The sequence below is a fragment of the Trachinotus anak genome, unplaced genomic scaffold (genome assembly GCF_046630095.1).
Source record: "Trachinotus anak isolate AG129_WGS33_773 ecotype Australia unplaced genomic scaffold, CSIRO_AGI_Tana_v1 ptg000004l, whole genome shotgun sequence".
Lineage (NCBI taxonomy): Eukaryota > Metazoa > Chordata > Actinopteri > Carangiformes > Carangidae > Trachinotus > Trachinotus anak.
In genome coordinates this window covers 944,108-957,649 of record NW_027273855.1, presented here as the reverse complement: position 1 = coordinate 957,649, position 13,542 = coordinate 944,108, and the positions used below count along the sequence as shown (strand labels likewise).

Here is a 13,542-nt window from a genome sequence, read left to right as displayed (position 1 = left end):
CTCATCAGTCATCTCACTGTTCATCTGCCTGCCAGGAGAAATAAAGACTTCCACATCCACATATGACTTCACGGCTGATCTCTGAGCATCCACAGCAGCCAGCGGTTGGAACATGTCTACGCACCTCCCACTCTTTCTGTTCCATATAACACACACTGTAGGACTGTTTCAGGGCCATGCCAGGCCTGAGGTGTTTCTGCAGCAGCACTGAAACACAGAGTCCAGTTTAAAAGCCTGTAATTATAAACCATGGTGTTTTCTTCACATGACCATATATCAAGACAGAAATAATAGAGAGCAGCATCCACAAATATCTGTTAAAAAGAGTGAGTGTGGTACCAAGTGTTACTCCACCCCTGCTTTGTGTACTTACTGAACTTTCTGAAGACATCTGAATGAATGAGGTTTTGATACAGGAACAATAAGTACATGTGTTCAGGGTGAGAGCCAGAACTTCTAGAAGTTCCTCCACTGAAGAAACCAAGCTTTTCAGTATAAGAGAGAGAGATGAGAGCAGAGCACAGGTGGACCATGGGGACCACCGGTGGTCTGACGGGCCGTCAGAAGTTTTCAGCAGCTCCATCAGTGTCATTACCGGCCCTCTCTGTGTGCCTGCTGTTCGTGCAGGCTGGTCCCAGTGGAGACGTCTGACTGAATTTCTTTCAGCCCTGCGAGCTGCTAAAGGGCTGCAAGTTGACCCAGAACTGCCTTGTTATGTCATGTCAGCACTAATTGGCATGTATCTCTGTCTAGCTTGTTAGCTAGCTTATTAATCAGCAAATGAATTAGCCTTAGGTTAGCCTTCAAGCAAGATGCCTGGATGCCCGTCTATGCTCATGATGCTAAGGGGAGCACGGAGTTATGGTTAACATTAGCTAACTAACCGATGACATGAATTTGTTCGGCAGATGTTGATATTGCTACTTGGCTTACTGCTCATCACCGCAGCGTGGGCTCATGGTTGTGGCTGGGTTGTTTTTTGTTGGGTCTCATGTTCACAGAGTAACTTTATGAAGCTGTGCTTGTCATTGTGTTTTCAGTGGCTGCCTCACTGGGCTCCGTAACCCCTCCCTGAGACCAAGAAGGGAGGGGGGAGGTGTGACAGTGACATGGTCAGAAAAAAACATTACCATGTATCAATAACCCACGTTCTTCTAAAATATTTTATACATAGTTGTGAGAAGGTTATGGTCAGTGTTTTTCCACAGTAAGCAGATCTCCAACCATGATGACACAGAAGCAAAACCTGATTACCGGTCAAAGCAGGCGACTGCCCCCAAAACCTGGAGGCTCGAGCGAACCCTGAGCTTACATTCTTCAGGTGGCCACAAACATGTGTCTGTCTGCTGGGTGTGTCAGTAAAATAAAATAAAAACTTTATATGGTGAAAATATGAATGAAGTGTTCTGCTGTCCAAAAATAAATAAATAAATAAAACAGCTTAACTGTGTGATTTTTTTGGTTTGTGGCTCTGTGTCAAGATTTGATCTGTTTTCTAGTTAAAGCTGTGATGAGGCATCGTTCTCCAGGAGGAGTAGGAGTCCTGCTTGGGTTGGGTCTCTGGCCATGTTCTGATACTGGCCATGAGTGTATTAATCCAGCCAATGCAGATTTGTAGCTGTTTCTTTTCTCCCTTGTCTGGATTCTGAGCATCAGCCGCCTCTGTGAGGAGACTGAGGAATTTCAAGCAGGAATCCTCCTCGCCCGTCTCGCCTCCCTCAGCAGTAAAACCAGCAGCGTGCTCCCTCTCTGTGCATGAATGGCTGCTATTGTCAGCATTTTATCTGATGTGCACCAGCACCCTCAGGTAATGATGACATAGCTTTCCGGAACATTTTGCTCCTTTGTCCTGGTTTATTTAACTCTTGGTATCTTTCTGAAGCTGTTTCGTCCGTATTCATGCAGCTCACGCGGTTTATCTTTTACAGCACATTCATCTGAACTTTTATGTTGCACTTTTTATGAACCAAGGGCCTCTTCAGACTTAATGTTTTCTTTGCATGACTCCACCTGACATCTCAAAATTATATAACAGTATTTAAGTGGTACAATTAACATTAAAACATTATAACATTGAGCAGTTAGCCAGCTAGCACTAGCAGCATTTTCAGAGCAAATAACAGCAAGTTAGCTGCAGTGAGGGGCCCGTAAAGACACTGATGGAGCCGGTAAAGACTTTCATATATTTATGGATGTTCTGATGGTCCACCAGCCGAACCAGAATTTGAGCCACTAGTCCTCACGTCCAGTCCTCTGTCCTCTGGTCTCATCTCTTTCTTTGTTGGAGGCTTTTTAGGCGAAAAACATGGTTTCCTCTTCAGTGGAGGAAATTCTGGAAGGTCGCTCTCACCTGAACGCAGCGTACTGCACCGTGTCATCTCACCTGTAGGCGGGGCCTGCGTCTTTATAAATGTGGGGAGGGTCAACGGTTTAACATGAGGACTCACCTGTACGCACATGCTCAGACTGGACACTGCACAGAGGGGGTGTGGCTTCATTCTCTGCTCAGGACGTTATTACTCCTCTGTATCTTTACATAGAAAATAATTGTTTGCTGCTATGTTATTATTTAAAAATGACTCCTTGTAAATGGTCACAGTCCACTGCCACTGACACACAGGAGAGAGAGAGAGAGAGAGAGAGAGAGAGAGAGAGAGAGAGAGAGAGAGAGAGAGAGAGAGATGTTGTGCTGTGTGTAAGCTCCTTTTATTATCTAACTTCATATCATTCACTTCAGCAGTTTAACTGGGACAAGTTTCCTTTTTATTAAACAAATCTCACTTTAGCAAAATGAAAAATCCACTTTTGATGATCCACCATCTGATTGTGAATGACAGAAAAAAATAACACCAGCTAAACTAGTGGTAGCAACAATTACAACTTCATCCCTTGACACAAGTAATATTCATATAGTTTAATGTGGTTAAATGATTTTGAATCGTGTATTTGACTGTATGAGATTATAGATTCATTTATTTTTGTGGTTCATACATTGTAATGGGCCGTCAGAGTGTCAGAAGGCTGGGTGCAGTATCTTATCTGACGTTCCTTTTTCGGTGTAGTGAAACACAGTGGTGATGCTGGACTGTTTTACTCAAACACTCTTGAGAAGATTATCTGTTGGTTTGTAAATCATGAACCAGATGTTTCCCATCACATGACCCATGTGTGCTGCTGGACATATGACTTCATGGCAGCTGATCATGTGTCTGTACAGAGACAGTGACGGTCGGTCAGAGCATCGTGACATTACAAGATACAACAGGACAACAAGACCTGTTATGTAATGAGGGTTTTAGGGAGGTGGTCAAAGGTCTCCAGAGATATTTGGAGCCTGAGGCTGTTGAAGAGATGCGTGATGAGATGTCTCGATGTGCAGCTCAGTCGTCTGCAGGTCTGTGGAGGTACAGAAGGAATTCAGCAGCTCCTCGTTAGGGTGGAGATGTACAGTGTGCAGACGCCTCGATCTGTTTTACTATACTTCCTGTTAATCTCTCACCATACAACAGTCAGACTCAGTTGATGACCAAAAACAACAATAATCTGTAAATATTAAGATACTGTAGGAATCTGTCCATGTTCATTTTCAGCTTTAAATCAACCTCAAACAGAAACCAGACAAGTACTGAGATATTCCCTGCATTTTATTAACATCTGTGTCAGTTTTAAATAGAACTATTAGCAATATTTACACAACTTGACTGATGCAATCCAAATTACATTCTCAATCAACAATGATTCTTTAATTAATCTAAAAAGAATGAAAAGAACATAAAGGAAGAAGTTACAACATGTTGGCACAAAGTAAACAGTGTCTATGTTTTCACAGGTTCCTGAGGGGAGCCGGTCTGCACGGGTGGTAAGAAGCAGTACAGTCCATTAGCAGAGTGTGTGCGTGTGTGTGTGTGTGTGTGTGTGTGTGTGGCTCTGCAGTTCTAGCTGTAGTTCCTCAGGTACACCAGTCTGTGAGGCTGGAACTTCTCCCGACACAGGGGGCACTCCGCCTGTGAATAACAACACACAGACACGTGGCAACGTTACATTTACACACAGGTGAGTTCAGGTGAGGAGAGAATCTGTACTCTGGATTCTACCAAATGTGTCTGACCTCCACTGTCAGGTTATCACCACACGAGGGATCAGTGGTGTCCAAAGGCTTGGTTTAAATTTGGGACCTAGAATCCAGTGTGTATATATTCAATGCAAAATACAACACACAGTATGACCCCTGTAATTTACATTGGTCAGTAACCAGCAGTCAAACAGTGTTATTTACATCCATGTTCACTGGCTAACTGTCTTCTTCCCTGCGTTCGTTGACACATTATCGCCACCTGCTGATCAGTGTGACAGTGTTGGTAGAAACGTCACCCCACAACCATGAGACAATCACAACGAGGACCCGATCATAAAACCACAGCTCTGCAGAACGACGACAGGTCAGAATCTCCACAGAGAAGTTTGAAAACAGCAGACAGTCAGACACTGATGCTGGGATCTGATCTGAGTAAGAACATATAACATATGAATATGGCTAAAGGAGGCAACACTGTCTTTGTGAAAAAGGCTTAAGTGTAGCAAAATGTCTCTGCTAGGAAATAATCCTTCAAAAGCTGTTATCTTAAAAAGTCAGTGCTGCAGAGTGGTAACAGACGTGCACGGCCGGTAAACAGGCTACATCTGGGTGAGTCAAGACATGAGCCTGACCTTGGTGTTGCACCACTCTGTGATGCACTCCCAGCAGAAGAGGTGTCCACAGGGGGTGGAGGTGGAGTGTCTCCTCTCCTCCAGACAGAGGATGCAGCGTGCAGCTCTGGGGCTCGAGCTCCGTGTCCGCTGAGGACTGCAGACAGACAGTTCAAAGGGTTCAGCATTAAACTCATCTCGGTCTTTTACTACAGTGCTCCAGTTACAAAAGGTCCAGTAGTTCTTGCAGTGGCCTGGCTATGTTTAGAACAGCATCCAAGACTTCCTGTGCTATTCACCTGCTGCTGGAAAACCAAAAGAAACGACCTGAACAAAAGACTTTCAGTTAACTGTTGTCAGGTCAGTTCAAGATCTGCAAAAAACAGGATCTCAAATATGTCACAAGGTCCAAAGAGGCTGAATTCTCATGACTCTGGTGAGGACACTGTTTAAAATACTGACAAAACACTGTTAATGTCAACACTGAAATATTTACTGTGGAAAACCATCATATGTTTTAATCTAAAATTCTGCTCCGACCAGATGGAGATGGAGTGTAAGTGGGTCTGGGTCCGGTCCTGGTGCAGTACCTGAGGTTCCTGTACAGCTTCCACTCCTGCCTGGCTCTCTGTCTCTGTCTGAAGTTGTTGAGCTGGAGACTCATGGTGATGAGCAGCTGAAGCAGGGACAGGGCCCCCAGCAGCCTGTAGCTGCTCCTGATGGTCCCATCACTGCTGCTGTTGAGCCCCATTACACGCAGCTACACACACACACACACAGACACACACACACACACACACACACACACACACACACACACACACACTAACTAATATCAGGGCTTAAAGCAAAGCAAACGTCGGAGCCTGTGAGCCCAGCCCCTGAACACACACGTGTCACGCTGTCATGCCCACAATGAAAAACAGGCCCACACGGATTTATGGATTTCTTTTGGGATCTACCAGCCCACCAGGATTTGTCCCAGTGGCCAGTCAGTCTACGACACGTTTACAAAGAACAAACAATAACAAATTGGGCAAAACACACAAAAACATAACATGCACTGTGGTATAAGATGCTGACAACAGAGCGCAGCGAGCTCTGACTGATGACAGGCTGACGACGGCTGTGAAAACCGGATCTAATCGTTTCTAAATGTGAATCCTCACATTAATTTGAAAAGGTCCAAATGGCTGAAAAACACATCATCTACTCAAACTTTCCTAAAACCTTTTCTAAAGTAGCACAGTCTCATTATTCAGCTGAGACTTTCCTGAGCCGCAGTGTAAACTAAAGTTTTTATTAATAAAGCAGGTCCACTTTATTGGTACAAACTATAGGGGTCCTTATGGCTGTATACATCCATATACAAACATATACAGCCATACACTTGCTGCATATTACGCAAGAATATTTTCCACAGAAATATAATTATTTATTTTGGAATCTAAAGCTGGAGCTGTGACACAGTGTCACCTTTAAGCCCTGACATAAATGTGACAGGCATTAGACTGTTAGCTTCAGCAAGGTGAACCTAAAAAATGTCAATAGACTGTGTTTTGCAAAAAAAAAAAAACAAACCTGAATGCTTCTTGCAATAATCACTGACATTATGGGCAAACTCTCCTCAGGATTATTTATTACTGTGCATCTCATACTGTGAACCTGACAACTCAACAAATGTAAACTAATGAACTTCCTTCTAACAGTGTTTGGAAAAAGTTTTACAAAATGTAAAAAAGCTGAAAAACAGCAAACAGGAAATAATCAGCTCAAACATGGTGGAGAGTTTGTTTAACATGATTATATGTGTGTTGTGCAGGTTTTGGCCTGAGTGTGAGCAGGTCTGTGAGTATGGAAGCTCCTACTCCTTAAAAAACAAATCCCTGCACTACTTTATGGAGATGCCTATTTACTTATATATCGCTTAATATTTTGTTGAGTGAGTGGATTCACTTGAGTGAAGTATGAATGCAGACATTTAATTATTTACATTTTGTACTTATCAATTAAAAATATAACAATATAAATGTTTTTTTTTCTATTCTATATCATATAAAAAACCATAAAACATGAAAAATAAGTCACGTACATAGGAGATACCAGCCATCCTCTTGGACAGGTGATAGAAAGAGCCGCTGATGTAGAACAGAGCCACGTGGAGTCGGTGCAGGAGGGTCAGACCCTGCTGGAGGACGAACACGGCGGGCACGCACGCTCTCCTCTGGGGCTCTGACAACAGCCCCACCGCCCTCTGCATCCACCTCCTCAGCCAAGACTCCAGGCTCCATGGCCTGGATGTGGCCTGGCGCCGACTGACACCGCTCAGGCTCTCCTGCCCACAGTCCAGCTCGTTCTCCAGGCACACCAGGACCTTGTCCAGGAGGTAGGGCAAGAAGGCGTGGCAGAGGACAAAGAGGCTGCGTCTGGCCCGGGAGGGGATCCGTCGTTTAGAGGGGTCCACCTGGACGATGCTGACGTACTCTTCACCCAGAGTTTGGTAACCTGGGGAGGAGGAGGATTCAAATCAAATACAAATAGTTAAACGTGCACTGAGTTCGATTTCCTGTTGTTTTGGTCGATATCTACCTGAGAACGTTGTTAAACCGTAGTATATAAGGTCTGAGAGCAGCTCTATCTCTTTCCTCCAGTCCAGCCATCTTTTGGATCCTACAGGAAATAAAACACAGAGTTCAACAAACTTTAATATTAAACAAATGTGCTGCATTTCCTCCACAGACCACAGCCTTTATTCTGAGGATAACCAGCTCATCTAAAGCTCAAAAAGTCACATGACCACTTCACTGAAACCCACATTTAAAGGAAAAACTCATCACACTTTTGTGTTAACAGCTGAGAGCTGGACAGACGTATTGGTCTCACAAACATCCAAAAGTCCACATGTCCTCTTATTAGTCGTTAACAAATAATAAGAATGAAGGACTGTGTCCACAAAGTGTGTTTAGCAACTATCCAGACTATAGTTAGCTATAAAGCTACATGCTAAAGTGAACTAAGCTAGCTGAAGAAGACGTAACTTCCCAGTTTGTTAAATCTGAACGAACTCACCAGCGAGTGTCTGGAAGGCTTCGTTCGCGTTGTTCCTCAGGAAGCTCTGATAATACTCGTCCTTCTGACTGGACCGGCTCAGCTGGGCCGGGTTTGCCGGGGCGAGAGGCATCGTGAGCGAGCATCAGGGCGCCGGGTCAGGCGCTAGCAGACGCGGCCAGGATGCAGTTCATGGTGAAACATTCAGTTCATGGTGAAACATTCAGTTCATGGTGAAACATTCAGTTCATGGTGAAACGTTCGTGTCGGTCACTTCAAGCAGGGAAACAGCAGCTTGTCAGTCCAGTCAGACACAATCCTGATGCCACTGGGCTGCGAAACACACCCAGCAGGAGAACCAGGCTTCATGTGCTCAAGACACCTTTTCTGCTGTCAACAGACTGACACCCAGCCTCACAGCCCACAGCGCCCCTCACCGGCGGGGGGGGGGGGTTACAAGCCCACTGTCTATTAGAAGAGTTGACAGGGAGTGAACCCTTCACCCTGAATGTCCTTACTCACGTTTTCTGCGTCAGTACATAATCAAATTATATTTTATTTCACAACAACTTTTGTCTAAGAGGTGAAATTCCAACTCAAAGTTTTTAATCGACCCCTCCAGGTTGACACCACCCACAATAACCCTCAGGTGGGTTCATTCTGGCCCATGTAATGGCCTGGAAAATGTCTCAGCCAGGCTCCAGTCAGAATGTTTACAATGTTGTGTCCCTCTTATTGGATTATAAGTAAACAGTAATACAAATGAATAAATATCCAGACACCTGAAGCTGTTTTAATAAAGTTATGTACCTTTTAAATGCACCTCTAAAACTATATCTGTGCAATATTGCAATTGCTGCTCCAGTGTCTCAACGCCTCTCTTCTGCCTGGGTTACACGTTCATTCATTTATTCATTCAAACCTCAGGGACCTGTGCTGTGATCTGCCTGAAAAGTTGCAGAACCAGTTTCTTTGTCTCCTCAGTGCTGCTCCCTGCGCCGGTTAGGTGTACTCTAGCCGCTACGGAGAACATCCCTTCATAAGCCTACTCCTGTCCTTTCACTGTGACTTTTCTGAGCACTGTCGAACGGTCTGTCCCACCATCCTGCACACCAGGAAGTTGAACTTTGCTCTCAGTGTAGAAGGGAGGAGCTGGGCTTTCCTTTCCCTCCTCCTTTTAACTTGGGAGCTACTTGCAACTTGTTCCAGATTAAAGTTGGATGGTATGGGAAGCACTTTGCCGCTTGGACTAAACCACTAACAAGCACACAGGGAGAAACTGAGATTTCAAAAGGTAAGACACAAACCTGACTGGCTGCATGTACCTTGTGTTTGTCTACCTGCAGGTTTCAGGTGTTTTACATAAAGTATATTTGTTTGCTAAGCTGGTTTCAAGGCATCAGCCTGTACAGGATTTGGAAGGCTGATATCAGTGCTTTAGTGATCACAGCTGCTGTGATCAACATGTTTAAATTAGACTGTTGGTGAGCTAAAGTTGTTGAAGGAAGGTAAAACTCCTCCTTGACACTCAGGCTGTGCACCAGTCAGTTCAGGAAAAGGTTTTCTGTGGCTCTGCTGGATTAATGGATTCTGGATTAAATAAATCAGGTGCATTATATTCAACATAACTGAGCTGGATGACTGAGCTGAGCAGACCAGGCCAAAAGATTTAACTCAGGAAGTTGCTAAAACATAAACACCACCACGCTTACTTGTGTGTTATCACTACAGAAATCACAGTTGCGGCTTTCAATACACTGTGGTCCCGTTTTATTAAGAGATCCCGAATCCATTTGTACATAAATACCAAACACTGATAGTTTATACTTTCATTTCAAGGGTTTTTCACGAGGGGTAAAAAATAAAAGTTTCCCTGAGGTTTGTATCCCTTCAGGTTGTGAAACAACATTTTCTATGAAGGTAAAACATCAAAAATGAAACCGCACGTTCCTGCATGTGTGAAATGCAGTTTCACATGTGGTGTGGTTACTGCTTTTTAGCCATGTGACATTGTTGTTTTCATACGTGATGTGTATTTCACATCGAAAGTATGAGCATGAAAATGACCCAAATTTCATACGTGAAGTCATTTCACGAGTGAAATTTCTGAAAAGTAAATTCATCAAGTGAAAAGTTTTTTCACATATTAGATGTTAAATGTAAAGTTATTTCCCATTTAATTTCTGAAAATCCCATCTGCCAGTGAGGTGAAACGTAATATCACATATCAAATTTATGTTTTTACATATTGTATGATGTGGAATTTTTGAAAATCACACTCCTATAAAATGTGAATTGATCAATAGTGCAGTGGTGCTTCACGTTCTAATAATCACACGTACCCACATCAGGTTGATTTCTGTGGCTCAGACCCGGCGACAGCTGTGGTCAGAGGCATTGTGTTTTCAGGTTGTCCGTCCGTCCGTCCGTCTCCTTCTCGTGAAATCTCAGGAGATTCACTTTGACTTAGGGATGAACTGGTTGAATTTTGGTGGTCAAAGGTCAAAGTTCAAAGTCACTGTGGCCTCACAAAACACATTTTTGGCCATAAATCAAGAATTCATACACTATATGACTAAATACACTTAATACATTTTTTAAAATTATATACTTTTATGTGAGTGACATTATGTGAGTCTGGACAGACATAGATGTAAACTGCAACTTGACTGGTTGGTGGAGGAAGAACCATGAGGTGGTCACTCTAATTCACAAGTGAAATAGTGTCTCATATGTGATATTATGTATGACATTGATGTTTTCATGTGTGATATCAGTCATTTCACATGTGGAATCTCTGGTTAATGCCTGTATCCTGTAAATATATCACATAAGAATCTGAACACAAAATGTCCTGTAATGTGGATCGAACACATATAAGCACATTCACAACTGCACCACTGAGGTTGAATCAGTGTTAAGGCCAGATGTTATTTTTAAAAGATGCCAGAATCAGTTATTGTTGCTTATATCAGGGAGATCTGATCTTTAACCTGTGGTAATGAAGCTAAACCTCAGTACAAAATAACAATAGAGGACACAGTAGCTGTTGTAGATGTGTGGGTGGCAGGTTGTTTGTGAAAGGACATCCTCAAAGGACCACACACACACACACACACACACACACACACACACACACAAACTGGACGGAAGCAGGGGAACTGAGGCGACACCTGCTGAGGAGACAGAGACCAAGTTATTTCCATAATTACCTCAGACAACATCTGTTTCACCTTCAGCATCAAACACATGTCATGTCTGGGATTCACCCGAACAACACACACACACACACACACACACACACACACACACACACACACACTTTACTCTTGTGTGCCATATCCTTCATGTTGGTTGCCTTAGAGGTGCTTTGGGGGTCTGTGACAGAACTCCAGGAGTCGTTGAAGGGCTTCAGGAGGTCCTTGTGGGCTCTCCAGATGTCTTATAGGGGTTCTAGAGGACTTTGAGTGTTTTAATAAGGGCTTCATGAGGTTGTTGTAGTTATGTTAGTGGCCCTTTGGTGGCATTTACAAATGCATGAGATGGGATCAGTTACATGATGCCAGAAACTTATTTGGAGTTTTATTTCACGAATCCACAAAAAATTGTTCCAGGTTTTGGAATTTTCAACAGTCAAAAGTTTTCAACTTTTGTTAAATGCTCAAAGTTGTTAAACAGAAAGCAGCTGTGTGACACATGACTCTGTCTGTTGGGAGCAAGGGGAAGCGAGTTGGTGCTGTTACACAGCCACAAAACCCTGTCGGGAGGAGCTCAGGCTGGATGGATGGGATGATAAAGCGTGTGACTGCCGTTCACTTCCTGTTTCCTTCCTAGTTTCTTTTAACCATGAACACAGTCATTCCACAACCTCAACCAAGTAGTTTTTAAAACCCAAACCATGACTTTCCCTGACCCTGACCAGGATGTTTTTATGCCTAAGGCAATGTTCAGACTGACAGTGGGCCTGTGGGGGGGCAGAATAGCAATGTGTCACCTGCTGCATCATTCAGCAAGGTCCTGCACTGGCCAATCACATGTGTGCAGTGCGAACTGCTGGTATAAACCTCTGTGCAGCCCCATGAATTTACACAGGGCAGATTTCAGTACAGCCTTTGTAGGGTACTGATAACTGACATTGGCCTGCTGATTGGCCCATCAGAGTTTTTTGTATTTCTGTCATTAAGTTTTCATGGACTCGTGAGAGACCTCAGACTCAGTGGTCACCTCAGTCGAAAGCTCTCCATGCTTCATGCTGTCAGAACGTCTAACAGCATCTAAAAGCCCTTTCTGACAGTGCAACAGCCAATCACACCCTCTTCACAACAGGCCAGGTTTTTGGTTTTGTGTTTGTTCATTCTTCACACGCACACACCATGTGTGCACAGTTATTAGCCTTTATGATTCGTCCTCCATCCTCCAGCCTTTCTCTCTTTATGACAGCCTTTGAATTGTGGCCGATGTGGTTGAATGACATGTTGTACTTCATTTGAGGCACTGAGACCATTTAAAGGAGCTATTATTAAGTTTTGCTATTGCCATGTAGCCAACGTTAGCATTAACAGATGCTTTATATCTTTACTTGCCAAGAGCTGTCTACAGTGGTGCAAAGCAATGTCAGTGTTAACTCTGTCTCTATCATGTCTTTTCTTCCACTGAGATGCTAACCAGCTAGCTGTGACCCATCTTGTTACTTTCCAATAGCGACTCAACGTGGCGTCCAAACTGTCCTGAAGACGTAGCGCTGCTCAGACGGCATATTATATCCTCTTTTGTATTATAGAGACAATGATCGCTGAAACTCACCACCACCTGCTCCAGAAGAAACCACATTCACTCACAGATAGCCCCTTAAATGTTCCTACCATTGTACCGATGGTAGAGTGTACATTTATTACAAATTCATTAATTTAAGTTTGATCTTGACTCCTGACCTGCAGTAACCAGGGGGAAAATATACTCAGTAAATCTTATTGAGCCAGTTTATGTCTGAGTGACTTGAAAACATGAGAGGAGCCCTGCCACATTCACCACACAGACTGACATCAGAGAACAGGTATTGTACCATATGACTTTTTATGAGGCCATAACGTAGAACAAACAGAGGTTTGTTTGGAGCTGATAGGACTGTGCACTCTCAGTGTTACTGTACGAATTATAAGGCACATAGTCAAAAATGTGGGGAGAAAACTCTTCGTTCACCCTTGATAAATAATAAATATCCCTAATTTGTATAATGGGGCATTATTATTATTATTATTATTATTATTATTATTATTATTATTATTATTATTTCTGTGGACTTCCAGAGGGTCTACTTGGGCACAGACTTCACTGGACTTTGCTTGGAAAATTATTCATAATTCATAGTGTCTATGTAAAAAACTAAATTAATGCACATATCATGCATGAGTTGCCAACATCAATGCTGAAAGAAATATTCAGAAAAAATACTTTGAAAAGAGTCAATCAGTTTATCTCCATGGAAACACAGGAGGTTTCTAAAGCCCATTTCACAGGGCATTTCATCCCCTCACAGTCCAGCAGCTCGCAGATGTGGTGACAATGAAGACGTGACTGTACATATAACAAAAGTCTGAAAGGTCTCGTCCACAAGTCTAGAGGATGCACATTTAAACTGAGCCAGAATAAACTACAGTGTTTATGTGATGAAGGACCATGTCATCCAGTGCAACACTGCGGCTCACTGATGTGTTTTTAACTGTTTTTGGACGACGAAGGATGCACTCATTTTCAGTTTTGATCTTTTCACAGGGTTTGTTGACCAGCACCAGCATCAGGGTCAAAAAA

The 13,542-nt window shown here is 43.2% G+C and overlaps 2 protein-coding genes across 2 annotated transcripts in view; one reads left to right on the top strand and one right to left on the bottom strand.

Moving 5' to 3' along the window:
* Positions 1–3,626: 3,626 nt before the first annotated feature.
* pex10 (peroxisomal biogenesis factor 10) lies at positions 3,627–7,955 on the bottom strand. The gene is made up of 6 exons (XM_071475084.1): positions 7,756–7,955; positions 7,276–7,356; positions 6,779–7,191; positions 5,277–5,446; positions 4,708–4,843; positions 3,627–4,004 (listed from the first exon to the last, which is right to left on the bottom strand). Exons 1-6 carry the CDS (start codon positions 7,865–7,867, stop codon positions 3,936–3,938), a joined length of 981 nt encoding a protein of 326 aa, XP_071331185.1. The 5' UTR covers positions 7,868–7,955; the 3' UTR covers positions 3,627–3,935.
* Positions 7,956–8,672: 717 nt separating this feature from the next.
* plch2a (phospholipase C, eta 2a) overlaps positions 8,673–13,542 on the top strand; it is a 189,283-nt gene continuing 184,413 nt past the window's right edge. Inside the window, exon 1 of the mRNA XM_071475080.1 lies at positions 8,673–9,028. The gene's annotated coding sequence lies outside the window, so the exon portion shown is untranslated. The remainder of the gene's footprint in view (positions 9,029–13,542) is intronic.

Excerpts from the sequence above, each read along its gene's own strand:
- pex10 (XM_071475084.1), bottom strand. The coding sequence starts at position 7,867 with ATGCCTCTCGCCCCGGCAAACCCGGCCCAGCTGAGCCGGTCCAGTCAG. Across the intron at positions 7,192-7,275 it reads CGGTTTAACAACGTTCTCAG|GTTACCAAACTCTGGGTGAA; the intron begins GTAGATATCGAC and ends CCTCCTCCCCAG. Across the intron at positions 4,844-5,276 it reads AAGCTGTACAGGAACCTCAG|TCCTCAGCGGACACGGAGCT; the intron begins GTACTGCACCAG and ends GTCTGTCTGCAG.